The sequence below is a fragment of the Apis mellifera genome, linkage group LG14 (assembly GCF_003254395.2).
Source record: "Apis mellifera strain DH4 linkage group LG14, Amel_HAv3.1, whole genome shotgun sequence".
NCBI lineage: Eukaryota > Metazoa > Arthropoda > Insecta > Hymenoptera > Apidae > Apis > Apis mellifera.
This window is the reverse complement of record NC_037651.1, coordinates 6,431,867-6,459,524: the sequence shown is the minus strand read 5'-3', so window position 1 is coordinate 6,459,524 and position 27,658 is coordinate 6,431,867. Positions and strand designations below refer to the sequence as shown.

Sequence of the window (27,658 nt, the reverse complement as noted above, 5' to 3'; positions counted from 1 at the left end):
AATACCCAATTAATATCGAATGATTCATTTATAAAAAATTTTCCAACGGAATTTTTTTATATTCACGTGTGAAATTCATGAATAAAGTCACGAGAAATCGATATGATTTCGAAAGAATTGAATCATTCTTTACTCGGAAAAATATATCTCGTTATTTCCCGATAATTCAAAATGTCAATTTTCATCTTGCGTTTACATATTTTACGAAGCGTTTACAATGAAAAAAAAAAAAGAGAAAAGATTTCTATCATCATCATAATTTTAACATCTATACGAAATTTCCTTTCTTTTTTTCTTTTTTATTCTCGATCGAAATTTTTAAGAAGAAATATTCATCACTTCGTTTCACCTTTTCGTTTCTTTTTTTTTTTTTCTATCTTTTTTTCTGTATCTATCTTTTCTTCAAAATGTGTCATCGTATCGCATCGCATCTACGAAAGTAATACGCGCGATTTTTATGTTTTTACAATTTTTTATTCTCATCCAAGCTGATAAAGGAGAACACGTTGATTACAATTCTTTATCGTCGAGCGAAGCTTTGAAGCTTATACACGTTTTACGAATGATCGTTGGATTACTTGGTTTTATTGTCCTGAATTCATTACGAACCGTGATATCAGATCAATAAAACTTATCGATAAAGCGTAACGTTATTTAACAAGTTTCCGACAGAAGTTTTGTCGAATCTGTTGTTAAAATGTAGTTAAGAAAAAAAAAAAAAAAAAAAGAAAATTACCTTATCTCAGAAGACCTCATTTTTTTCTTCTTTTGTTTATTTCTAAGTAAATATCTTTGGTATCTGTACACTATAAATTAATTATATCGAACAATTACAATTTATTTCAAGAAATTACCTTTTATTTTTTTTAACGATAAAAATTTTATCAAAGAAATAAAAAAGGATTTAGTTAAAAAAAAAAAAAAAAAAGAAAATTACCTTATCTCAGAAGACCTCATTTTTTTCTTCTTTCGTTTATTTCTAAGTAAATATCTTTGGTATCTGTACACTAAATAAATTAATTATATCGAACAATTATTTATTTCAAGAAATTACCTTTTATTTTTTTTTAATGATAAAAATTTTATCAAAGAAATAAAAAAGGATTTTTAATTTATTTCTAAGAATTATAAATATATGGAAAATTTTAATTCAAACGTATATTTCTTCTCAATTATCATCGCACGAAATAACCTAAGAAATTCAAGCAATTAAAATTTTTCCAACTATTTACTCAAACCTAAAATTTTAGTCTTTGAAAATTTTCATCTTGGAAAGTAACTCGTCATCCTGTCAAAAAGAGGAAATCGAAAAGCTTAACAAACTATTGATAAATATTAGAGGGAATAAAAAAGAAAATTCGAAGAAAAGTCAACATTGTGATCTCTTTGATTTTTCTTTTCCAGAATATATACTTACAGTTTCATTCAAACATTACGGAAATCATCAATTCTTACGAACTGTGAAATATCTGAAATATCTCTTATGAGATGCAACACGTGCGCCAGTATTATGAAGGTAATACCTCGACAGGACTGACGATGAGATGAAGTTTTAGGTGTACGAAAGAGAACGTTTGCGTCGATCGTATCTAATCGACGCTCGTGTTACAACTCAGTATTATTTCGCGCGAGTCATTCGTTGCAGTATCTTGCTAATACAAAATCAGTTGGAAGGCATCTTACCTTCTTCTTTAATCCTTTCGATAGTAAGCTGTTAATTTTTCTAAATTTATTCCTTTTTTTTTTGTAGAAAAACTTTGTAAATCAATTATTATTTGAACATGATTATTTTAAAATTTTTTAAATTTCCATCTACTTAATATATTTTGAATTGATCGTTTACTCTAGAAGAAATTTAACATTTTAATCTTCGTCAGCTTCGATGAAAGGGTTAATAAAAAATAATGGCTGGTTTAATAGAAATCGTCGATAATATATATAAAAAAAAAGTAATCTATTCTTTTTTCGATTAAATTATTAACTCTTTCGGATGTTTTATTCTCGCAATTTTTTTCCATTGGAAATGAAGTGAAGTGAATTTATTTTTCCCTCTGTGAAAAAGTGTGTTTAGGATGATTTATAAAAATTGTGCCAGTGTTTTTTAACGGATCGAAATGACGTTATCGTGGTTTCGTTAAAGCAACAAGCAGCGAGAAAGGAAGGAAGAAAAGGCATGAAAAATTTTACGATAACAATTTCTATTCTTCCGAGCTATGATTTTTTGCACGAAGAATGATAAATAAATCGCTGGAAGAATTATCTGACGAGATTGTTGGAGATTTGGAAAATCTCTCGAGATAAAGAATAAATTTGACAATTTCAGAGAGAGTATCAGAGTATCATGGAGAAAATCGAGAACGGTGTTTACGTAAGAGATTCTTTTTTTTTCTTTTAATAATAAGATGAATCCAATTTGGAAAAACGAAGTTAACAAACGGAATGTATTTACAGAAGCAAAATGGTTACACGAACGAGGTTTTCCAGATGGAAAATATTCTTTCGGGACAAAGAGGAAATAATCAGAAAACGAAAGAAGAAGATGCGAAAGATATTCCCTCCGTATGTGTTTTTCTTTCTTCAATTTCTTGCAGAAGAGTAAAATTGTTAAAAATTAATCGTGTAAAATAATTAAGATAGTCTTAATAGGAGATATTTAAAAAAATTTTGGTTTATTCCATTGTGTATTCTTTGGCCATCATTTTCAAACATTTTAATTTCATATTTCTTTTTTTTCCACATATAGGAATTTCGTTTGTTTACTTTAAATAAAGATATATGTATTAAATTTATCTTTGTATTATATGGATAGTATTACCATATTGTGCTAATTTTAAACAAAAAGTGAAAATTGTAAAACAAGTCAAAGTTAATATTTGCATTACACATTGAGATTTCTATTCAAGGTTTCTTTATTTTTTGCGATTAAGAAAAAACTGTTTATTATTTATCTTCCATTACCGTATGAAATATCAACAATTATAATGAATTTCCATATTATTTCCATATTCATTTTTCAATATTATTTAGAATCATTCCTTATTTCTTACTTATTTCACTTAGTTTATCATTCTACACGTTCTTTACAATTTTTGTTTCTTTCTTCTTAATTATATTATTATTAAACAAAATCTTCTTTTTTAATCGCCTTACGTATTCTTCTTGTTGGCTGTTGTTCATTATCATTTGTTCAAACTAATTAGTGTATCATCTGAATTTATTTTTGTTATCAATGCAATGAAATACTTATTATCTTCAACACGTGCTTTTACACACTCATTTTTAACATTCTATTTATCTTGTCAGATTATCTGAAAGATACAAAGATCCGAGTAAATTATCTTTTTTCCTATCTTACTTCTTCTTCTCATTCTCTTTTTCTTTATTTTTATTTCGAAACGTCGTGTTTTAGAGGGCGGAATGGGGTGGAGGATTACAATTTTTAATGGCGTGCATCGCTACTTCCGTAGGCCTTGGCAACGTGTGGAGATTTCCGTTCACCGCCTATGAAAACGGAGGAGGCGCTTTCCTAATACCTTACATTATCGTTTTGATATTCGTCGGCAAACCTTTTTATTTTTTGGAAGCTCTTCTCGGCCAATTTACCAACAGATCATGCGCGAAGACGTGGGGCATGGTACCAGCCATGAAAGGTGATTGATTGGCCAACAGAATTTCCAAAACTTATAATAATTTTTAAAACAATTCTTCCTCTAATCTAATCAGATTTTGAAAAAGATTATTTTAAAAAATTACTTTTGATCCTTAAAAATTATTATCAGAGGAGATTGTACATAAAATAACATTTGTTTGAGATGAAATTTCACGACTTGTTTAAGGTTTGAATAATTTTTAAAAACGTTTCCTCCCGATAAAGGATTAGACGTTTTAATTTTTACAAATTTTAGGTTTGGGATACGGTCAAGCATTCGCGGCATTTTGCGTTGTTACCTACTATTGCTCCTTAATGGGTTTAACTCTTTATTATCTCGTGGCCAGTTTTCAATCCGAGTTACCTTGGTCTTACTGTCGAGAAGAATGGAAGGATTATTGCGTCGATACGGTTTCGAAGGATAACAACTTGAATAGGAGTGCCAGTTTATTGACTATTTATAACGACACCTTTCGTAGCTCTGCAGAACTGTATTTTAGGTATGTTGATATTTTATCTTCTAATCATCGATCCATATTCCATATTCTAAATTAATAATAACCTCTTCAACATTGTCTTTCGTTTCATATTTTTTCTCAGCAACAATCATTTAAACATTCCATCTCTATTTATTAAAGAAATGGCAAAATTTCAATTTCACGATGATAAAACAATTCCATTCTTTTTATTTAAACTTCCTTTAAAAACACATTCCGTGATTAAATTTTCAGAAAGATCGTCCTGAACGAGTACGAGTCCATCGAAAATGGAATTGGAACACCCTCTTGGCAGCTCACGATCTGCCTCTTCGTAAGTTGGGCAACGATCTTTTGCGTTCTGTGCCGAGGAATAAAAAGTACAGGGAAAGCTGTGTACTTTCTCGCCATATTTCCATACGTTATCATGACAGGTTTATTGATCAGATCGGTGACCCTCGAAGGAGCAGTGAACGGAATTCTTTTCCTCGTCACGCCCGATTGGGACAAACTATGGCAACCGAATGTTTGGTACGCCGCCATCACCCAGTGCTTCTTCTCCCTTTCCGTTTGCTTCGGCCCCATCCTTACCTACTCGTCCTACAACAATTTCCAACACGGTGTTAGCAGGTGAGATTTCTCTTTTTTTTTCTTTTCTCTTTCATTCAAATTGCAATTGAATACTATAAATTATTTATAAAAAAATCGTAGTTTGGATAATCGATACGATGATGTTTAATAAATTATGTAAATTATGTATTAATTATTCTAATAATTATTATACATTCTATTCTGATAAATGGACATTGTTGTTATATTTATTCAAATTTTCAAGAGAATTAAAAAAAAATTTACTTTTCGAAAGAAAAATGCATTTACCCGTTAAATTCTATTTAATTCAGAATTTTTTTCATTCGCAGGGACGTACTGATAGTGACCACTCTGGACACTTTCACCAGTCTGATAGCAGGATGTACGATTTTTGGGATTCTCGGGAATCTGGCCCACGAGTTGGGTAACGCGGATATATCAAAGGTGGTTCGTGGTGGTACAGGGCTGGCTTTCATCTCTTATCCGGAAGCGTTGTCCCAGTTCAATTTTGTTCCACAACTTTTCGCCGTCCTTTTCTTCATCATGATGTTCGTGCTCGGCGTTGGAAGCGCTGTCGCTCTTTGCGGCGCCATTTTTTGCATCCTTTGCGATCATTTCCCGAATACGAAACACTGGCAGCTGGTCTTCATTGTTTCCTTTTTTGGATTTCTCGTTAGCCTCGTCTACGTTACACCCGTGAGTATTAAAAATAAAATTCAAGGATATCCAAATATTTTCAATTTTCGATTCTTCTAAATTTTTATTTCCCTTATAAATTTTCACGAATTTTAACTCGACTTTAAATTTTTATCGTGTCGTTTAATTAGGGCGGGCAATGGTTCGTAACTCTGGTCGATTATTATGGAGGCACCTTCGTGGCAATCATCGTCGGCGTCTTGGAAATGATAACAGTGTTCTGGATCTACGGTTTGTCGAATTTTATCAACGATGTCGAGTTCATGTTAGGCGGAAGACCGTCGTTTTATTGGAGATTGTGTTGGGCTTTTATTACACCCATATTAATGATCGTTATTCTGATCTACACGGTCGTCACTTATGAGTCGCCTACTTATGATAATATGCCATTTCCAGATTACGCTTATGGTTGGTGTTTCCATTTCATTTTCACTTTTTACCATGTATAACATTATAATACCTTCGAATATTTAATTAGTTATAGGATGGTTCCTACTAGCTTTGGCACTCTTCGTGATCGCTGGCTGCATTTTGCAGAAAATGATACAGTTGAGATCATCGTCCATAATCGAAGTGAGTAATATAATTTTAACACGTTCAAATAAAATACAAGATTCATATATATATATATTTTAATTTTTCTTTCTTTCTTCAATTTTGAATTGTTTTCCAGACTGTCAAAGCAGCGTTCAGACCCAGCGAAGAAAAATGGGGCCCTAGAGATCCTAATATTCGGTCAGAGTGGAAGGAATTCGTTGCTTATAAGAATTTCCAAAATCGAGGGGGTTTTGTCAAGACTTTCTTAAAATAAAATTAAATCGATTAAATCTAAACGTGTTTCTGTCTAATTTAATGTTCCTCTTTATTCCTCTCCCAAATTCCTTTCGAAAATTAATATTTGCTCTAAAAAAATACAGAAAAATATAGAGATGAATGAAAAGTTTACCGAGATTATTAAAAAATGAAAAAATTTAGATAATGGATTCGATAAATATAGTTCAGACCTGCTAGATTTCTAAATAAATTATTGACAAGATTAAACGATCGATTCGAAACGAAAGCCAATTTCTTATATATTAATCTGAATAGCGGTTTTACTCGAGAATAATTATCCAATTAGCATAAGTAATTAGAAAAATGATTCATATTCATCAAAACGTTCATTAAAATGATGAATCTCACGAATTATTTCCCATTTTTCCACATTGAATAATGAGGTTACGTAACGAAGAATTCCTTTTGGAATTCCTTCACAATAAAAACTAATCGATGTATAGAAGCATAGTAATTAATTATAATCTCGCGCATTCTCTTATAATACGTGCTCCAAGATTTATCGGATATAATTTTGAAATTAAGCATAACTCGCGATGGATTGCTAATATAAACTTTATTACAATTTTTCTCAACAGAAGATGTGACGTGTACTTTTGTTAGAATGATATTTAATAACACATGATATATTGCGAGGAGATTGTTATTATTACTAACCGATAACCCAGGAAATATTTACGTCTTTGTCTTGTCCGTCAATTTTTTTAACGTCTTAAATTTTTTAAAATACAATTGCTCCTAATACAATTTTTTAATCTCCTTATTTAATTTTAAATTGCGAAATAAGACGACTTTAATTATAAAATACTGATTTTCATCTAATTATTATTGAACAATAATATATGTTGATTGTTCTGTATATATCAAAATTATCAATTTCGTGTATAATAATGATGTATCGATAAGGATGATGACGATTTGCATATTGATGAATGGACTTATATCTTATAATTAACTTGCCTATTTGAACAAGTATAAACATCTACGTGCAATTAATGTATAACTAATACATTACAAACACTATATCAGATTTCTAAATTGAAAATCGTAGAAAAGTTACTTGCTCCAGCATCTTCTGCTTATTGCACGTTCGAAGAATCTTCGATTATTTATATAAATTTCGTACATATTTACGAAATTTATTATACAGTTACATATAATTCCAAGACACTTCGAGTTATTCCAAGTACTGCATTATCGAGAAAGGAATTTGGAGGACAGAGAAATAGAGAGAGAGAGAGAGAGAGAAAAGATTTCTACTTTAGAAAGAAAAGAAATGTCGGCAAAGAGAGGAAAGAGATTGAAAGATAATAAGGAAAGAAGATATATATCCAAGAGAAAAGATTTAGATTTGGAAAATATGGCAGTACGCGTTATTTTCCAGATTTCTAATAGCATAAATCGTTTATGCGAGTGTACAATTCTCTTCAGTCTTCTAAACGCTCTTGCCACGCAAAGATCGCGCTTTAGATCCCTGGTCAACGATTCACGATACGTAGACGGATGGACAAGTGATTAGTGATTATTATGCATTGCACAAAGGTTTGCAATTATTTCGTTGCAATTTTTCGTATCGTGATCATCGAGTAAAATCGATGCAAATTATCGAAGATATGATATGACGATATGTGTTAAATGAATTACAATTAAAAGTTCGATTTGTACCATTTCACGGTGTGATCGTGAATATTTCGTTAAAATGGAAATTTGATTGAAACGATAATTATTGTTTCGAAATTGAAGAAAGATTAATATATAAATGGCATCTTGGAAATTGTTGATCGAAATATCATGTAATATTCGCAACAAGCTTAATCTAAATTGCAGTTGTAAAATTTTATTACTAAAACACTTTTCTTTATCTTGGTCTTTATCTTCAATCCATCATTAATCTAAATTTGAAACGTATTAAAATATAATGAAAAAATTGTCGAAATTATCGATAATTTATCGATAGTTGCCTATTATTACTACAATTTCTTACCGTAATTTCAGAAAATTGTTTGATAAGAAATAAGAGAGGAAAAAGAAAAAGAAACTTTTTCGTAAAATTTTACATTTCCCCTTATCATTGAATCGTAGATTAAACGACTTTTCCTTCAAAATTTCCTTTATTACCTTGTGTTTCTTTTATCTGCCTGTAATTACTCCATCTGCAATTACTACGCGATTACGTAAAACTACACGTTAAACGAGAAATTTTTCACTGCTTATTTGCCATTGTTAGCAAAACGAATGAAATGGTAGCTTAAAAAAATGAATCGAATATATAGATTTCACGTTGCAGAATAGTTTTATCAACAACAACGATGGCGTGGAAGGCTCCTATAGACTTTCTGTGATATCGAACAACGAGAAACCGATCGAAAATGGGGTGAGTTTCTTTTTTCATTTCTTTCTTTTCTTGACAATAATATTCTTAAAAATATTCCAATAATATTTTTAGAAAAATGTATCGTTCAATTTTCACTTTTTCATAGAGAATATTTTATTATTATTATTCATCAAGATCCTGAGATGATATTATTGTTTATTTCTTTCTATGCTAAGAAAAGTTTTCGAGTTGATTATTCTTTCATTTCTCACAGTCAACGATTGTCATCGAGGAGGAAACGTTAAAGAGAGCTCAATGGGATAGCAAAGTAGAGTTTCTAATGTCCTGCGTGGCATTTTCGGTCGGTCTTGGAAATATATGGAGATTCCCTTACACTGCCTACGAAAACGGCGGTGGTGCATTCCTGGTGCCATACATTATCGTACTGTTCATTATTGGAAAACCGATTTATTACATGGAGATGATATTAGGACAATTTAGCAGCAGATCTTGCATACAGGTTTGGTCCATCTCACCCGCCTTCAGAGGTATTTCAATTATTACGATTCTATCTATAATACATATATACAGGGTGGCCTAAATAAAATAACAATTTCAAGTAACACATAATGATACATTTGTTTTATATATGTTAATACATTTGTCAATACCTCTCGTCTTTTTCTTTCAGGCATCGGGTACGGAGTGACCGTTTCCGTTTTCTCTGTGGTCACTTATTATTGCTCCCTGATGGCGTTGGCGATATTTTACTTGTTGGCTAGCTTTCAATCGGTCCTTCCATGGGCCTTTTGCTGGGAAGAATGGAAAAACATCTGTTTCGACAGCAGTTCGGTCAACAACGAAGTGATAAATCTTAACAAAAGTAGCTCGGCCGATTTGTACTTCCGGCAAGTATATAATAAATTTTAAGATTTAATATCAAAGTCGACAAAAAAAAAAAAATTCTCTTTGTTATTTTTTTAAATCCCACCATCAGCAAAGTGGTGCTCAACGAGGCTGGAATACACGAAGGATTGGGGGATCCATCGTGGAGACTGGTCCTCGCATTGTTCGTCAGTTGGCTGTTCATTTTCATAGTGCTTAGCAAAGGCGTGAAGAGCAGCGGGAAAGCGGCCTATTTCCTCGCTTTGTTCCCATACGCGATCATGATAGCTCTTTTGATCCGGGCAGTGACGCTGGAGGGAGCCGGGGACGGTATAATATTCCTTTTCAAACCAACTTGGGAGAAGATCTTCCATCCATCGGTTTGGTACGCGGCTGTCACTCAATCCTTCTTCTCCCTTGGAGTTTGCTTCGGCGCTGTTATCATGTACTCCTCTTACAATCGTTTCGACCACAACGTATTGAGGTAATCTTTTATTAATTAAATTTATGCCATCCTGTGATTTTCTTTGAACGATTAAATTAAAATTAACAGCATCGACAATTTTTCTTCTTCCAATGCTCCATTTGCGAGGAATTTGTGTGAAAATTTTATTATAAATAAAACTAGTTTGTTCATTAAGATCTCATTTATCTTGCGATAAATTAGATATCTCGAAAAAAATATCTTAATAAATCGCAATTGCAGGGATTGCACGTTAGTGACAACCATGGATCTAGCCACCAGTTTGATAGCGGGAACGACAATCTTTGGGATTCTGGGCAATCTGGCCCACGAGACTGGTAGAAACGACATCTCGACGGTGGTTCGTGCCGGTACAGGATTAGCTTTCATCTCTTATCCGGAAGCGTTAGCTAAATTCACCGTTGTTCCTCAATTATTCGCCGTGCTGTTCTTCCTCATGTTGTTCGTCCTGGGAATCGGCACCACTGTGGCCTTCACCGCGGTCATTAGCAGTGTCATCAAGGATAGGTTCCCCAGTTTCCAAGATTGGAAAGTTGCTGGTGGCGTTTCTTGCGCTGGTTTCCTCATTGGAATAGTTTATTGCACGAGAGTAAGTGTTCCAAATGAATAATTCATTGAAAAAAAAAAAAAAAAGAAAAGAAAATGCACGTATATATTATAATTTCTGTTAGTTTTTCCTTTTTTTTTGTAAATTTTTCAGGGTGGACAATACATCTTGAACTTGGTGGATTATTTTGGAGGAACGTTCATCATAGTGTTCCTTGCTTCCTTCGAGGTTATCGCAATTTCTTGGATATACGGTAAATTTTTATTTTTTAATTTTTTTCGAATGATTACGAAATTAATTATTATTTTTAATATCGCAGGAATCGATAATTTTTTGGACGATACTGAATTCATGGTGGGCAGCAGACCTTCGATTTATTGGAGATTCTGCTGGTGCTTCTTAACCCCGTTGACACTCTTCTCGATCCTCATTTACTTTCTCATTGATCTTTCACCTATCAAGTACAATGGGGAATATTATCCAACTTCTGCCTACGGTACGATTAATTCTACATGAATAAATTATCTATTCCATCTCAAAAAAGAAAAAGAAATGAAAAATCCTTGTTCAATAAGAACAAAGGAATAATCTAAAAATAAATAATTAAAAATTTGCATGATTTTTCTCATATGAGCTTGGAAATTTCTATCAAAATTTTTCAAGAAGAATCTATATAATTTAAAAAAATTATATTTTCAGTGTCTGGTTGGATACTTTTGGGATTAGGAGTGATCCAACTTCCCATCTGGATGATCGTCAACAAATTAAAACAGAGCGAAGGAAAATCTTGTTTGGATGTAAGTATAAAAAAACAAAAGAGAAACGTTTATGGAATTAGAAAAATAAAATATTTTTATTTCTCTTTTCTTGTCGCAGATTTTTAAGCCTAGTTCCGATTGGGGACCGAAAGATCCGGTAAAGTACAAAGAATGGAAAGAGTTCAAAGATTCGAAGAGGATGGCGAGGATGAATCTGAATAAGAAGAGGTCGAGAATTATCGCATTGTTGATTGGAGAGGATTGAACAAAAAAAATTACAGTATTAACGAAATGAATCGAAGGATTTTGAATTCCCATTTCGAAATTTGTTTCTTCGTTTCTGTTATCGATCGCGTATCGTCGAGAGATCAATGACACTATTATAGGCAAGGTAGTATTACAAATATATTAAGACTTTTGTAAATAAATATTAAGCTCTTATCTTGCTTCAATAATTCTCGAAATCTAAAAAAAAAAATAATCGAAGCAAGTAGCGAAATATGATGATAATAATATCACAGAAAAAGTGAAATTTATTTTTTACATTGTATACGTCACTGATATGTCAAAAGTATTTCTTTATCAGTCTCTAATCCCTTGTCTCCTTCTTATTGATCAAAATGTGTATCAATTGAATCCATCTTGGCTTCTTTCTGAGACTTCTCTGCTTCTCTTTCTCCTCCTTGAAACGAAGCCAATCCTTCCTGTGCTCTGTATCCTTTGGCCCCCATTCCGAGGTTGGCAGAAAACACTTTCTTATATTCTACGAAAAAGAAATCAAACTAAAGTGAAAATTGTTTGTACAACGAGTATTATTGTTGTGAAATATTAAATATCGATAATAAAAAATTAAACGATACGAATATTAATCCTAAATAAAAGGAATAAAAATATAAATTATATACCTTTGATAATGGCAAGCTTCTGTTTTTTAACAATTTCACTATCATCCAAAAAGGTATTTGAAAAATTCCCAAGCAAGATACGACTATGCCAGCCGCGTGGGCTGAAATCGGATATTCTTTTTCTCCGTAAGTCAATGGTTGTAGGGTAGCAAATGTGTAAAAGAAAATAAATAACAAAATGAAAGGCGTGACAAGGAACCAACATATTCTCCAATAGCTGCCTGTTCTCCTACTCAGCATGAATTCCACGTCGTTTAAGAAATTTTCTATACCTGTTTGTAAAAATAAAACGTTTGCTTTAATCTTGGACTATTTTGATTTATTATTGATTTAAGCTATAAAAGTAACAATTAATTCTAAAAATATATATATAATAAAATAAGGAAGAATACAAACCGTACACCCACATAATGGCAGTGATCTCGAAAGAAGCCAGGAAGAACACTACGAACGATGTGCCATAATAATCGACCAAGCTCAATAAAAATTGTCCACCCTGTAATGTACAAGTATATTTATTAATTAACGTATAACAATAATAATAATTATTTAAATTACACGTACAGGAGTGACGTAGATCGTGCTGACAGCAAACGAAATTGAACAGATGCAGAGAACGATTTTCCACATCTGCACATTTGGAAGCTTTTCCTTCAAAGAGTGTGCAAGTCCAGAGACCATTCCTACGATACTCCCCACGCCGAGGACGAACATCATAACGAAAAACAGCACTGCGAATAGCTAACAAGAGATTAAATTTCTTTCTAAAAAATTTCTCCAAAATTTACCATCGTTCACACTTATTTACTTGTGGCACGACGTTGAATTTCGCTATAGCGTCCGGATAAGAGATGAACGCAAGGCCAACCCCAGACTTCACCACTTTATTGATATCCTCAATTCCCATTTTGTGCGCCAAATTTCCCAGAATTCCAAATATCGTGCAACCTGCTATGAAACTCGTCAACGTGTCGAGAGTAGTTACGATCAGCACATCTCTGAAACGCATAAAAAATCCCATTTCAAAAATTTCGTTTCCTTTTATCGACGATTTAACGATTTATCCATCAACAATTTTTCTTATATCCACCTGTATAGATTGTGTTTGAAGTCATTGTGGGACGAGTAGGTGAGAATAGGGCCGAAACAAACGGAAAGGGAGAAGAAGCATTGCGTGACGGCCGCGTACCAAACACTCGGCTCGAAAAGTTTCGACCATTCCGGGGTGACGAAGAACAGTATTCCGGTCGCAGCACCATCCAGCGTCACCGCCCTGATCAGAAGGCTGAATAGGATGATGTATGGGAAAATTGCGAGGAAGTAGGAAGCTTTACCCGAACTTTTCACACCTTGGGACGTGATCAGGATGACGGAGATCCAACTGACCAGAAGGCAGAGCGTTAATTTCCAACTTGGCAATCCGATTCCATCCTCTATGCTGTCTTTCTCTTCGAGCACCACTTTTCTGCGAGTTATTTATTCAAATCGATTCAATTTTTTAATTCACTCACTTTTTGATGGAGAGAAATTCTTTTTAGATCATCTTCTCAACGCGTGTATAAATAAATAAAATCGAATTCGATGTAACATTTGAGATACAAAGATACATATTATTTCTATAATTTATTTTATATCTTAAAAAAAATAAATGGTGAATATATTTAAGATATTCTAGAATTAAAATTAAAAATAAAACGATAGAAAGATATTTATAATATTTAAGTATTTTTAAAAATTTGTTAAAAAAATTGTATTTACGATTTTTTTTTACAGTTTAAAATAGTTTCGAGTAAGGAAAATCGAGGAACTTACAAAAAGTATAGCTCCGCCGAACTTCTCCGCTCTTTCTCATTCAACAATTGAACAAACGAGGTAATATTGCTCGTGTTATTATCGATCTGGTGACTGGAATCGATGCAATAATCCAACCATTCTTCTCTACACTTTGCCCAAGGCAATTCAGCCGAGAACGAGGCGATAAGAAAGAAAAGCGTCAGAGCCATTAATGAACTGTAATACGTCATCAGGGCCGTGTTGCAGTAGAATTGGGACCATCCAATTCCTGATGAAATTTTTCAATATCGTCGTCTTAGAATTATAATACGAATTCGAATCTTCGTTTCTCGAACAATCAGAAATATAATAATTATATTAACGATAAAATTATTCAATTACCACTGAATCCCGGGGATACGTTCCAGACGTTAATTGACGAGGATGAGGAAAATTGTCCCAGAATAATTTCCATGTAATAAATTGGTTTACCAACGAGGAAAAGGACGATGATGTAGGGTATCAAGAAGACACCACCGCCATTTTCGTAGGCGGTGAAAGGAAATCTCCAAATATTGCCAAAACCGATCGATATAGCGATGCAGGACATCAAGAACTCAATTTCATTATTCCATTTGCTTCTTTCCTTAATTTCTCTTCCGATTTCCACACATCTCGACTCCTCGCACGATTTCTTATCATCCGTTTCATCCATGGTGAACGTTGGATTCTGATGGCATCTGTCATTCTGGAAAAGGAAGAAGTTTGTAAATTTTATAAAAAAAAATATCTTCCACATGTTTTTATACACTTTTTATATATTTCTCTATACAGGAACACTTTGATAACCTCTGCCATTATGTAAAAGAATTCCTTCGTATTCTTTATATTCCTTATATTTTATATTTTCCTACAAAAAAATTTGTTCCACAAATTATTGTAGAAATAAAAAAAGAAGATATCTTCTTAAATTGAGCGGATAATCACAAAAGTTTAGAAAGATAGATCAGAGGTTGAGAATTCGCGAAACAAAGCCACGCGAAATATTGTGAATGTGTGGCAGGAAACGTGTGCCATCGTATCACTCCTACCATCGACGATAGATATCAAACGAATTACATTTTAAGCTTTTTAATATCTTACACTCGTTATCGCGCTAGTGAAATCTCATTGTCACAGATATTTAAAAAAAAAAAAAAAAAAAAATGCACAAAAGCAATTTATGACTTTTCGCACTCTTGCGATGAGTTGAAAGAACAAACAAGATAAAGTAAATTTTAATATTCAAATAAAACGTGCGATTATCTTTTGCAATATATAACTTTTGAGTATTATTTATTATTTCTAATTTTTTAAAATCTTACCATCAATTTTTGATACGAACTTTTCCTCCACTAATTCTTTAATATCAATTCTTTCTTCGATAAATATTGATCTCATAATTTTTAGTTAGACAATTTTATGATTAATTCCGTTATCAATTTTTGTTCTGTTTCATGGTATATTTTTCAATATCAATTTTTCACCATTCTCCGACTAATGAATTCACAATTCCAAATTTTAACGATCAATATCTTCCTATAACTATCACTCATTTCTCTCTCCTTGTTCACTGATTTTAAAACGAAGAATAAAATTCGTCGATGAAAAAGGGAAATCGTGAGATGGGAACGCGATCTCGCAACTCGCGGCTTCAGCATCGCTCACTACACAGAGGAAAGTTTGTTTCATTCCATTTTATCCTATTTTATGAATTCGAGAAATCTTGGTGATAATGCAAGGATTTAGATTATATTTCCATCGTGTGGCTAATTTGATAACAATTCCATACACATTTTTCCTTTTGCCATAAATGTAACGCGATTTGAATTTGAAAAGATTTTTTTAAACGAAGAAAATCGTATTACGAGTGTTAAATAATGATATTCGTTGAAAAGATAGAAAACTGGGAAGATTAAAAATTTGGAAAGAGGAAGAAGAAGAAAATTTGCAATTGTAAGTAATTCTTTCAATTTTACAACTTCGAAAATTGGATCGATCAGATGATCATAGAACGAACGAATTCTTATTCGTAATGAAGTTAGCTATGAGAAATTGCGAACAGTCGTGAAAGAGAGTCATAACCTCTGGAAAGAGAGATCATCAGATCGAGATTAAATGAAGAAGAAAAAATGTCGAAACTTGGCGAGGTATTATCATTATTCTTTACACTTCTTTACCGAAAAAGAAACAAGAGTAAAGTAACGATTAATAACTCGATCGTAATTAGCTCAAAGAGATTTTCAACAAGTACAGTTTGAGCGATGCCGATTTGGAAAAGTTAAAAGAGAAAAAGTACGATGAGATTGACGAAGAAACGAAGGAAGTATTGAGAAAATTAGAGATTGGTGAAAAAGAGATAGAGAAAATGTTGGAAGGGAACGAGATGGATCATCATTGTTATAAATCGAAGGAAGAAGAGTTCACGCATTGCGGCCAAGAGACACCGGAAGAAAAAATAATACCCAGAGAGGAGATCAAGAAATTTTTGCAGGACAGATCGATGAGCCGGAGTTTCATCAATACTTTCTTAAAAATTGGTTTCAATGAGGAATTTCAGAGGTGAAAGGAATTAATCGGTATTGGAATTCAGAAAAATCGAACGATTGAATCATATTTAAATAAAGAGAGAGAGAGAGAAAAAAGAAATTTTGTTTAGGCTTCTGTGCGGTATGGGTTTCGATAACGACGAATTAGCGGAATTAAAAAAATTGTGGGAATTGGAAATGGAAAAATTTGACACCGACTCGCTCGATTCATTGGCTTCCTCTTCTGCCGAATATTTGTCGTCGGACAGCCTTTATTTAAAATATCTGATCAGCAAACCTTTGACGCAAGCTCTTGGCGAGATCGTTATGAAAAAACCTTTCGATCCTGTCGAATATCTCGGTTATTGGCTGTTAAATTATAAAGTTAAATACTTTTAAAATTTTCGAGATATGATATGATTCTTCTTCCTCTTCTTCTTCTTTTTTTTTTTGATCTCTTTTCATTTATTATTTATGAATAAAAATTTTAAATAAATACAATTAAAGAGACGAACGAAATAATTATTTGAAGAGTAATTTCAATTTCGATAAATTTCAGATCTGCGAGGAAAAGGAGAAAAGAGAAAAGGAATTTAAACTGGACTTGATGATTGAAAGGGAGAGAATAAGATTACGAGTGAGTGCAATGCTTCTTATTTTTATAAAAATCGTTCGACAAATATTTTTAAAAATCGGTGATTACAATGGTTATTAAAACGATTAGCTTGTATTAATTATTCGCTAATTATACTACTTTATATTAGTAATATTACTTTATATTATTAATTATATTGCTATAATAAAAAAAATGAAGGAAGAAGCCATATGGAGAGAGAAAGAGGAAGATGAAATGGAAGAAGAAGGAGAGGAAGAAGAAGAAGAAGGAGAAGAATTTTTCGATGATTGGATTTTAATAAACGAGTAGTAATAATCAAGGATTATTTCAAAAAATTTCAAAGGTTAAAGTAAAAACTGTTCTATTAACAACTATTATCATTACAAAAGTAAAAAAAAATGAAATTACGATTATTGTTCAACAATAAGTAATAAATTCTAAACGCTCTAACATTCATTAATAGATTATTGTTATTAATAGATATATAAATAAAATTGTGTTTCTTAAAGAGAATAATTTTAACCTTCAGTTTCTTCCTTTTCTAAATATGTAATATTGTGTTTTGTACAAAATTTTGTATAAAAAAAAAATATTATTCGAAAATAACAAACATTGGATCTTGTACTTTATTTAAAATAATTGTACGTAGATATCAAGGATCGAGAAAATTAAAATGTAACTCACAAACATTTATCATTAGTTTCGACATTCTAAATCCACTATCTGTTGTACTTATTTCAATTAAATTATTTAAAAAAAAAAAAGCATTTAGAAAGCACTTAAGAAAATATAAATAAAAAATATCAAATATCCAATAATACTGATGGGTCCATCACTAAACCTAAACTACGTATGGAAGACTCAAAACTCGTCTATTCCTTTCCTTTTTTACGTAATAAATTTTTCAGTCTAGCAATTTTGCGTAGATTGAACGTGATTTATGGCGAGAAATACTACGCAGGTAGATGAATGATTATTTTCTAGGACGGCAAGATTCAGAATCGAAAAGGATTCTCGAACGAACGTGAATAAATCACGATAAAACAACGAAACGAAGTCACAATTTATCCTCCCAGCAGAATATTATGTAAACGAATTGTTTCAATTTCGAACATTGTCGTTTCTCTCGAATCTTTCTTCTCATCTCTTTGAATTCCCGCCAAGAGGCCAGTTCTTTCGAGTTTTTCGGTCCCCAATCCGCGGATGGTACGAAGGCTGACTTGATCATCTGTGAAATTTCGATCGAATTACTATTCTTCAATCGTGGGTGTTTAAATACAAATTATTTTGTCATTCTTTGTCTCTTTTTTCCCTTCTTTTCTTTCAAAAAAAAATGGAATAATGCAACGTACCTCGAGCGAGGATAAATTTCTTTTGGACATCATGGCGTAGATCATCCAGAATGGTACTTGTAGGATACCAAATGCGCAAATGGTCCATCCAGCAGCTGTAAATTACCAGAATATCACTGAAAGTACTTTTTAATTTAATTATTCCATCTTTTTTTATTAAAATTTAAAAAAGATCATTTTCCATTAGTCGAGAATAATGATTAGTGACGTAGAACAAATAAATACACACCATGTGCACTGTCAGGATACGAGATACCACTGTACGTCAAGGGTGTCAGACTGATTAAGGTATAAACTAGGATCACAGCCAGCAAAAGTGGAGTAATCACGCCCCAACAGAGCCTCCAATAGGCCGATGGCCTTCTCTTCAACATGTATTCCACATCATCCAAGAAATTTTCTAACCCATAAATCCAAAAGATACCAGTTATCTCTAGAGTGGCCAGGATGAATACCACGAAAGATGCTGCATAGTAATCGATCAATTCCAGCATGAATTGACCACCCTAAAATGAAAAAAAAAAGGAAATTCGTTAATTACAAATGTTTCGTTGTATTTATTCCTTTATGACTTTATTTTCACTTACAGGTGTGCAGTAAATAATTCCAGCGCAAAATCCAAAGGTAACCGTGCCGAGCACGACGTAGATGTGTTTCAAATTTGGAAACTGATCCCTGATAATCGTGATGAGGGAACCTGCAAGAGCGATGGCGCTTCCTATGCCGAGGACGTACAGCATTAAGAAGAAGAGAACGGAGAATAACTGAAAATTGAACGAAAAATAGACATAAATAGATAAATATGGAAGAGGATATAAAATAAATAAGAATTATTTAAAATTTTTATTTTAAAAATAATTAAATATAAAAATAGTTAAAGGAAAAAGATGATAAATTATTTGAAACAAATTGAAATAAATTATCTTTTAAATTTCGTACGTATTCTAATAAAATATTTTACGATAATAGAAATCGAATAAAGATGATTTGCGAAAAATCAATCAATGGATTTCTTCAATAAATTCTCTTACCTCTTCAAAAGCACACGTTTTATCGTATAAGAAAAATTGTAGAAGTGGTTACAAGGCAATTAAACGCGTACTAGATTCCTTACCTGCGGTAGTACAGTAAACTTCGCAATAGCATCTGGATAAGAGACGAAAGCAAGACCGGTTCCACCGCGGACAACGTTGCTGATGTCCTCGGTGCCCAGTTCGTGAGCTAAATTTCCAAGGATACCAAAAATGGTGAAACCGGCCATTAAACTGGTGAACGTGTCCAACGTGGTCACAACTATGACGTCTCTGGAACAAAATGATATAAAATATAATATATGTCTAATCTAAAATCTTAAGTCCCAAATCTCATCCTAAAATCTAACTAGAATGTTTATGAAAAAATATAAATCTAGAGAAAAGACACGAAATGTAAAACATTTAAAAAATGAATCAAATCTCATAAATATAAATATTTTATATTCATATAATTGCACAGCAAATTCTCGCTCGTGTCTCAAAAATTAAAAGATAAAAAATTAATCAAATATACGTACATAGATCATATTACATATCAATTTATTAATCTATCTATAAATTAAGAAATTGAATTGAAAATGAATAAATCTCAATTTATTTACTAAACATATTCAATAATAATATAAATTCTAATAAATATTAAACATTAACTTTATACTCAAATATTTGATTGTGCATAAACATTCTCCATAAATTAAAAAAAAATATTATTTTCTATTATTTTAAAGAATAATTCCAAGTAACCTGTATATATTGTGCCTGAAGTTATTGTACGAGGAATACATGACGACACCACCGAAGCAGACGGACAGTGAAAAGAAACACTGCGTAACAGCCGCGTACCACACGTGGGCATCGAACAACTTGTCCCAGTCGGGTTTGATGAAGAAAATGATCCCGTTTACGGCACCGTCCAGGGTTACCGCTCTGACCAACAAACTTATCATTATGATGTAAGGAAAGATCGCGAGGAAATAGGACGCTTTCCCTGAGCTCTTCATTCCACGTGCCAGCACGGCGAATATGCAGCCCCACGCGAGCAACAGGCATAACGTCAGCTTCCAATCTGGCAAACCGATGCCGTCATCGATGCTCTGCTTTTCTTTCAATACCGATTTTCTAGGAAAAAGAAAAAAGAAAAAAAAAAGGTAACTCATCAACATCGGTGTTAATTTTAATTTTGACGCTTTTCAATTCTTGAATCTCTTTTAATCTTAAATACTTATTTCAGATAAGAGATATTGCAGAATATTCGCAAAAAAGTTTTCGATTGATTTTTGGCGTGAATTTTATAATTTTATTAAATTAAATTTTGGAGATTTGTTGGGGATTTCTTCGTAATTTTTTCGAAACATTCCAACTGTTTCAACAATTATGTCGCGGAAATTTGAATGTCCTGAATCCTTTTAATCTCGAATACTTATTTCAGATAAGAGATATTGCAGAATATTCGCAAAAAAGTTTTCGATTGATATTAATTTTTGGCGTGAATTCGAATTTTATAATTTTAGAAATTTGTTGGAGATTTCTTCGAAACATTCCAACTATATTATGTCGCGAAAATTAAATATTATAATCTTGGAAAATATGCTAGAGAAAGAAACTTTTACCTAAAGTAAAGCTCGGCGGAGGTTATCAACTCTGTACCGTTTTTCTGGCTGATGTTATAAGATCCCGCCGAATCGATGCAAGAATCTCCCCATTCTTTCAGACACGTGGACCAAGGAAGCTTAGATTGGAAACTTCCAATGAGATAGTAAAGAGTTATGGACATAAGGGAACAGTAATAAGTTCCTACGGCTATCGTGGAGAACATTTGTGCCCAGCCAACTCCTCGAAGTCCAGGCGCTGAGACAAACGACTTATTAAATCAATTAATTAAATTAACGAAATTGGCGAATATTTATTTATCTTGTTACTTCTTTCGATACTTGAGAATTAAATTCTTTTCTTTGCCGATTAAACTACACTATGGATAGAAAACTATTAGACCCATTATACACACTCGGGTCAAAACAACAATGATTTACGGGACGTAAACTATAATTTAAACCTGTTACATACATCGGTTTGCTTTAAGTTGCGAAAACCGGTCCTCAATCTCGCAACTTCCTGCTCGAAATCCTTGCGTCATCTTTCGTCATTAAGAGAAAATTTGAGGAATGCATGTAATATTAAGAAATATAATGAAATGTTACTCGTTATAGTAATAAATCGAATATTAGCTTTACTCTCCTCAATTTTTTCCCTCTTCTTTCAAAACAATTTATAGTCAATCATCATTATTACAATAACGTTCAATTTAACAGTTAATAATGTTAATAAATTTGATAAAATATCGATAGTAAAAAATTGATCGTGGATTCGTTATATACGTGAATATCACGTTTAATTTGCATTGCATCATACCTGCCGACCAAATTTTCACCGAAGATCTGCTACAGAATTGACCGATGATCATCTCAAGATAATAAAACGGTTTCCCAACGAGAAAAAGAACGATGATGTAAGGTATTAGAAACACTCCACCGCCATTTTCGTAGGCAGTGAATGGAAATCGCCAAACGTTGCCAAGACCTATGGACATGGCTATGCACGACATCAAGAATTCTAATCCATTGCCCCAGGTAGCCCTGTCTTCGTTTTCGGAGACAACCTGCAACAAAATTGGGAGAAAAAGTTAATAAAAAGGGAAAGAAAAGAAGTTACCTTTTTTTTTTCTTCTTCGAAAAATTTTGATAAATTTACCGTTTCCTCCGAGAGAGACAAAGAAAGTGGTAACTTGCGATCGTCTTGGATCCCATAATCGAGGTTGAATTTCGATTTATCCTGATATGACTGGAATAAAAAAATCTTCTAGATCTCCTTCATGGATCGTTAATTTCATTTGGATGATTAATTTACCTTTTCGTCAACATTCGTCGTTGGATGTTGAAAATCGGTCGTTTCCTGGCCATTGTCCCCGATGAAGGCAGAGTTTTGTCGTCCTTGCTACGAAAAAGTTATTACAACTTTGATTCATAAATTAGTCACATGTTTATATCATTTTCGTTACGCATAATAAGTTCATCGAGAGTATATAATATAATTCGTTATAATGTAAAATAAAGTTATGCGCAAGAATATTTCAAATATTTACAATATGCGAGGATAGCAATGGAAATGTCATAGAAAAAGTATGCAAATAATTACTCAATATTTAAATTCATTCACGTATACGCGTGTATATATATATATATATATATATATATATATATATATATATATATATATATATATATATATACGTTTATATATACGTTTCTTTCATAATAATTATTTTTAAAAAATTTGTAATTAAAATTTTTGGAAGAACATTCTACATTACATCAGTGAAAAATGTTTAGCGTAACAAAATTGCCTTTTACCTCAGTGGCTTTAGCCAGAGAGAACCATGACACGAAATCTAACTAATCTTTGCATTCCTATTTGCTACCTCTCAAGGACACTTTCCATAGATTGAAACTCTACACGCAATGTTAGAAGTTACAAATTACTCGATATACATAGATTAAAATAACATCGTATCGCGAACATATCATTTGTTTAATGTTATTAAATTTGTCATTTCATTCTCAATCTTTTTTTAAATTAAAATTCTTATTACCCGCATTTATTTAACCTTATCTTTGAAAATTTTTAATAATATTATAATGTATTGATAAAATAAATCTTTTCCTCAAAACTCATTCACTTCATAATCTCATAAATATTCCTATCGTATATATATGTCACTATTATAAAGACGATATTCAAATAGAAATTTCATTTTTTTCTTTTTTTCATTTTCGAAAAAGAATGAGTGCACGGTATATCGCATAATTACTCTCATAATTGTTACCACGAGTATTGTATCCACGCGATACCATGATATTAGCGATAAACATAATTGTATCGAAGCTGCATACTTGCCGATATATGTACACTGCTTAATCATCGGTACGTACGTACGTTCGAAACATCGTTGTAAATGATTTGTCATTTCGCATCGTGCGATATTTCAAATAGTTTCCAAGGCATCCGTGAAAACATAAATCGAAATAATGTAATCACGCGATACCATCATTGCGCACGAGTTATGTATGGTCTGTTTAACTTGATGAAATATATAGAAAGATCGGCGGATTTTAATCCATTGCAATCCAATATGGCGATCTGATTTCTAACCTAAGTATTGCTCAAGATCTGTTCACAAGAGTGAACGCGGGAGAATTTCGTAAAATTAATAATTAAAAAAATAGAAAATTTGTTTTTGCTTTTCTAAATTTCGATATTTTTCAACGCGATCGAAATATATAATATATTTTTCTCTACTGTGTATATTACTGTCTGATCCAACTTTCTGAAATAAAATTTGATATTTCTTAATTTTTTTGTGTTTGCTTTTTTTTTAAATATATGTAATCGTGACATAGATTATTCTCGCGTTTAAATCGTCCTCATCATCTCGAAAAAAATCTAGTGACCCAGTTTCTAGTGGAAGATTAATTACGTTAATTGACGTTAAATATAATTATAAATATGCTTAACGTTTCGGAGTTAAGAGATTTCACAATTATTATTTAATCGCGAAAGATTATTAGCAGAAGGAAAAGAAATTTCGTCGAGAGAGAGAGAGAGAGAAGAAAGTAACAAAGAAAACTTTCACGATCCATTTACATCTTTTTGTGCGTAACATTACAACATCACGAAAGCAATTGTGTTTTTTGCTTTCATATTTATTCTCCCCCTCTAGTAATATTTTACAATTAAATAAGAAGTTTAAATAAGAAGCGTAAATATCGAGGATATTGAGAAATTTTTACATCTACAAAAATATTTTTATCTGAAACTTACTTTTTATCGATATTTGATTGGCAGAAGTCTTGATTCAATATCTTTTTAGTCACAGTTTTTATTGTGAAATTAAACTAACAGTAAACAAACAATTGCCACAACTAGAATAGAAATACTATCTAGAATCATATTAATCCCGTTTAACATTTGATAAAAAATTTTATGTAGATATTTAATAACGCTACGTTCGAGATTTTTATGCAACAATTATTAATTCTTCATACCGATGTGATAAAAAATATTATTCTTTTATAAAATACTTTTGAATAAAGAAAATTATACGAAATTCATTTTTTCTTTATTATTCGATTCGAATGAATCATTATTACTTTCAAATATTTCTCGATAAAAGAAAAAAATTCGAAATTTAATTAGATATGCTATATTTGAGCGATTAAATTTTTAATCAATGAAATGTTCTTGACTACCAGGAACTTGACTAAAGGAAAAACCAATTGAATCGATCCTTTTTTTTTTTAATAATTCTTAAATGACTACGTCATCAACTATATCTTGTTCATCTCTAAACCATGAGTTATGAAAAGTTTCTGTCTCGAATCTGCTAAAGGTTTTTTTTTTTTTTATAAATATCAGTCTATCGTACTGTAATAAATCTTTTAATTAAATTTAATTGAAATATTTTATTTGAGATTTATTTAAAAATGGAACGAGAAATCAAGGGAAATGATGGATGGAGATTCGAAAAATCACGATGAAAATTATCAAAATTCGATAAGATTATTGATAACATCGTGAAATTAAAGTTGGAATATCGCTTTGACGAACAAAGTTAAATAACGATCTAAAAAGACGATCGATGATCTGGAGCAATTAAATAGACTACTGATCCACAAGATCAAGTGGAAGATCAAGTTCTTTTTTTGTTAAAAAAAGTGATACGTTGATGAATTTAATTATCACGGATTTTTTTTACAATAAATTATCCTTCAATTTTGAAACAAGAATATAATTTCTAGATTTTGAATTATAGAAATATTATAATTTTTTAATAAATTAACTTTTTTGAAGTTATAAATAATTAATTATTATTTTAAAATAACATAACGAATCAACAATGAGGATATTATAATATTTTCCCACGTTATCTTACTCATATTTATTATTTTCATCATTTTGTCTTATTTATATGTTGATTTTCTTTTAATTAAAATCTCGTATATGATTTTGTAAAAAAGAATTTTTATATAACATTTTTATTTCCTCTTTTTCAATACCTTCATAAATAACATTTTTTGTGTTAACTCTATTAATCAAAGTTGTTCTTAATTAAGATTCACAACGTACGTAAAACTTTGACATTTTCCTCATCCAATTATATACAACAACTGTTACTTCTTTCTAAAAAAAGCTCGCAATTATATCATATTTTCGTTTCAAATTATTATCATTAAATTTGATCAAAATTTCCATAAATGTTTAATAAAAATGATAGAAGATAAACTTGACAAAAATTTTTCATCATTCCTTACATCGAGAGAATATAATCCATCCATTATTGCAAATTAACATATTATCTGTCATTGAATAAAAATCTTAATTACTTAAAAATGTCTTATTCATCCTTCGTCATTCAGCTTCATCATAAAACAAAAAGATGAATTTTCAAATTGTCGCGGATAAAATTTTTTTAATTAGTAAAAAAGAAAAAAAAAAGAAGAAACAAGATACCTTCTTCATCCTGATAGTTCGACCGGTAATGTCGCGGCGCGTCTCTTTGGAGGAAAACCGGATATCCGATCTGGTGGCTGGGAATGAGTTTCGACGACGTGAAACGCGCGAAGTATCTCCAACTTATAACACTGTGACATCTATAGCAACGATCGCGACAGGTACACCATCTTCCCGAGGATCAAACTACACTGAGTTGCGATCAGCTGCGCCACGTTTGACAGGAAAGTAATTGAAGTAGGGGATCGTGAGCTTAAATTTGATAGGAATGGGGGAAACGCGCGGTTCCCATCTTCCCCCCATGTATTCACCTGTATGTGCCTCTTATCCCTTCTCTCGTGCCTCTCTTTCTCTTTCTCTCTCTCTTTTTCTGTCTATCTCTCTCTCTCTCCTTGCCAAAATTTTAAGAACGTATCGTACCTGCTGCCACTTTATTTGCCTCGATTCATCATCGAATTTCTTATTTTTATATTTCTTCTCCTTTTCTTTTTGCTTTGTCAATTTTTTCGAAAATTAATCAACGATTATATTCTATATTTCGATCGATACTTTTGCATTTTCGTGATGTATATTTGGAGAGGATTAATCGAGCATTACAATTTAATAAATTGTTTAATAATTAAATGGAAATGGAATTGGTGAATGTTCATGGATAATTTTTAGAATATTTATTTATCGATGTTTAAGATTTATGTTTTAATTTAAACGGATATATAAATTTTCTTCCTTTGTTAATTCGCTCGTTCTGCTGCACATGTACTTGTTATAGGAAACGTTTAAAGAAAAAAAGAACAGGGGACCTTGAATGTCTCTTGACGTCATTGTAAAAGAGTGAATCAAGAAATTGTTCTTAAAATGGTTCGCATTTTTTTTTTTTAATTATTGGAAAAATTAATCGTTTAATAATTAAGACTGTGATGATGAATTAGAAAAGTTAAAATTATCGAAAATTATTACATATATATAATATTGCAGTAAGATAAAAGAGAATGATCTCGATAAAAGAGAATTATTTCAAACAGGAAATCCATGAACTGAATATATGTTCTTAAAGAATCTTGCTCGCATATCCTGATTGCAGATCTCTCGCATCAAGGATAAATATATATAAGTTACGTTGGTAGCTACTTATGGCTATTGAATATGGAGATACTGGAAAAAGGAGGAAATAGAAATAAATGAATTTTATACCTGGAATTTTTTTACGAATTATTCGTCACGATCATTTAAATATCCTCCACTTTCTCCTTTTCGATGTATTTCTTTGTTTTGTTTTGTAAGTTTATTACGATAATAAATACGTAATTGGTAAAAAAGAAGAGAATTTAATTATAATTCAGTATAAAATAATAGAAGAAATTCTTTTCGTTTCTTTTCAATTTAACTTTTTCCAATACTATGTTATCGCGAGTTCATTATAATATGTTAAATGCATGTTTGTATATTTTACTTTTAAATTAACACGACTCAACAGGTATCCCGTTTTTGTTTTAAAATTTTTTTTTAACCTGAAGAAAGAAATTTTTTTCGATTAACTTATAACTGTGTATAATTTCATTGGTAATAAGATAATTTTATTAATAGAATATGCAAAAATTTCTAAAAATAATCAC

General features: G+C 31.6%; 4 protein-coding genes across 10 annotated transcripts; 2 read left to right on the top strand and 2 right to left on the bottom strand.

Moving 5' to 3' along the window:
• Nucleotides 1-1,573: 1,573 nt before the first annotated feature.
• LOC725456 (sodium-dependent nutrient amino acid transporter 1) lies at nucleotides 1,574-6,245 on the top strand. Of its 4 annotated transcripts, none has more exons than XM_006564959.3 (10): nucleotides 1,574-1,706; nucleotides 2,063-2,368; nucleotides 2,452-2,559; nucleotides 3,410-3,650; nucleotides 3,906-4,149; nucleotides 4,381-4,755; nucleotides 5,046-5,412; nucleotides 5,544-5,820; nucleotides 5,891-5,985; nucleotides 6,086-6,223. In XM_006564959.3, exons 2-10 carry the CDS (start codon nucleotides 2,342-2,344, stop codon nucleotides 6,221-6,223), a joined length of 1,872 nt encoding a protein of 623 aa, XP_006565022.2. In that variant the 5' UTR covers nucleotides 1,574-1,706; nucleotides 2,063-2,341. The 4 variants fall into 4 exon arrangements, with proteins under 4 accessions (XP_006565022.2, XP_016773421.2, XP_006565021.2 ...); XM_016917932.2 differs by having other exon boundaries at nucleotides 1,579-1,706; nucleotides 1,921-2,368; XM_006564958.3 differs by having other exon boundaries at nucleotides 1,579-1,706; nucleotides 1,849-2,368.
• A 1,412-nt stretch (nucleotides 6,246-7,657) lies between these two features.
• On the top strand, nucleotides 7,658-11,530 carry LOC725420 (sodium-dependent nutrient amino acid transporter 1). Of its 2 annotated transcripts, none has more exons than XM_001121271.5 (10): nucleotides 7,658-7,788; nucleotides 8,534-8,620; nucleotides 8,835-9,108; nucleotides 9,252-9,468; nucleotides 9,558-9,929; nucleotides 10,152-10,518; nucleotides 10,630-10,729; nucleotides 10,796-10,972; nucleotides 11,176-11,273; nucleotides 11,353-11,530. In XM_001121271.5, the coding sequence occupies exons 1-10, from the start codon at nucleotides 7,774-7,776 to the stop codon at nucleotides 11,497-11,499; spliced, it is 1,854 nt and encodes a 617-aa protein (XP_001121271.2). In that variant the 5' UTR covers nucleotides 7,658-7,773; the 3' UTR covers nucleotides 11,500-11,530. The 2 variants fall into 2 exon arrangements, with proteins under 2 accessions (XP_001121271.2, XP_016773350.2); XM_016917861.2 differs by having other exon boundaries at nucleotides 7,680-7,788; nucleotides 8,520-8,620.
• Nucleotides 11,531-11,749: 219 nt separating this feature from the next.
• On the bottom strand, nucleotides 11,750-15,385 carry LOC102654427 (sodium-dependent nutrient amino acid transporter 1). Of its 2 annotated transcripts, none has more exons than XM_016917860.2 (9): nucleotides 15,277-15,385; nucleotides 14,315-14,660; nucleotides 13,952-14,201; nucleotides 13,230-13,604; nucleotides 12,948-13,137; nucleotides 12,704-12,880; nucleotides 12,536-12,635; nucleotides 12,140-12,411; nucleotides 11,750-11,997 (listed from the first exon to the last, which is right to left on the bottom strand). In XM_016917860.2, the coding sequence occupies exons 1-9, from the start codon at nucleotides 15,277-15,279 to the stop codon at nucleotides 11,824-11,826; spliced, it is 1,887 nt and encodes a 628-aa protein (XP_016773349.2). In that variant the 5' UTR covers nucleotides 15,280-15,385; the 3' UTR covers nucleotides 11,750-11,823. The 2 variants fall into 2 exon arrangements, with proteins under 2 accessions (XP_016773349.2, XP_006565020.2); XM_006564957.3 differs by lacking the exon at nucleotides 15,277-15,385 and adding an exon at nucleotides 14,762-15,016.
• A 2,594-nt stretch (nucleotides 15,386-17,979) lies between these two features.
• Nucleotides 17,980-26,266, bottom strand: LOC725346 (sodium-dependent nutrient amino acid transporter 1). Of its 2 annotated transcripts, XM_006564955.3 has the most exons (11): nucleotides 26,046-26,266; nucleotides 22,386-22,472; nucleotides 22,230-22,319; nucleotides 21,891-22,137; nucleotides 21,092-21,329; nucleotides 20,226-20,600; nucleotides 19,562-19,751; nucleotides 19,035-19,211; nucleotides 18,677-18,953; nucleotides 18,448-18,542; nucleotides 17,980-18,323 (listed from the first exon to the last, which is right to left on the bottom strand). In XM_006564955.3, exons 1-11 carry the CDS (start codon nucleotides 26,052-26,054, stop codon nucleotides 18,153-18,155), a joined length of 1,956 nt encoding a protein of 651 aa, XP_006565018.1. In that variant the 5' UTR covers nucleotides 26,055-26,266; the 3' UTR covers nucleotides 17,980-18,152. The 2 variants fall into 2 exon arrangements, with proteins under 2 accessions (XP_006565018.1, XP_026300890.1); XM_026445105.1 differs by lacking the exons at nucleotides 22,230-22,319; nucleotides 22,386-22,472; nucleotides 26,046-26,266 and adding an exon at nucleotides 21,546-21,615 and having other exon boundaries at nucleotides 21,891-22,018.
• Between the last annotated feature and the right edge of the window lie 1,392 nt (nucleotides 26,267-27,658).

Excerpts from the sequence above, each read along its gene's own strand:
- LOC725420 (XM_001121271.5), top strand. Across the intron at positions 9,469-9,557 it reads TCGGCCGATTTGTACTTCCG|CAAAGTGGTGCTCAACGAGG; the intron begins GCAAGTATATAA and ends TCCCACCATCAG. Across the intron at positions 11,274-11,352 it reads AAGGAAAATCTTGTTTGGAT|ATTTTTAAGCCTAGTTCCGA; the intron begins GTAAGTATAAAA and ends TTCTTGTCGCAG.
- LOC102654427 (XM_006564957.3), bottom strand. Across the intron at positions 13,138-13,229 it reads TTCAAACACAATCTATACAG|AGATGTGCTGATCGTAACTA; the intron begins GTGGATATAAGA and ends TATGCGTTTCAG. Across the intron at positions 12,881-12,947 it reads AATTCAACGTCGTGCCACAA|CTATTCGCAGTGCTGTTTTT; the intron begins GTAAATAAGTGT and ends ATCTCTTGTTAG.
- LOC725456 (XM_026445123.1), top strand. The coding sequence starts at position 2,342 with ATGGAGAAAATCGAGAACGGTGTTTAC. Across the intron at positions 3,651-3,905 it reads CATGGTACCAGCCATGAAAG|GTTTGGGATACGGTCAAGCA; the intron begins GTGATTGATTGG and ends TACAAATTTTAG. Across the intron at positions 4,756-5,045 it reads TTCCAACACGGTGTTAGCAG|GGACGTACTGATAGTGACCA; the intron begins GTGAGATTTCTC and ends TTTCATTCGCAG.
- LOC725346 (XM_006564955.3), bottom strand. Across the intron at positions 21,330-21,890 it reads GGTGAAAATTTGGTCGGCAG|CGCCTGGACTTCGAGGAGTT; the intron begins GTATGATGCAAT and ends CGTTTGTCTCAG. Across the intron at positions 18,954-19,034 it reads GAATTATTTACTGCACACCT|GGTGGTCAATTCATGCTGGA; the intron begins GTAAGTGAAAAT and ends TTTTCATTTTAG.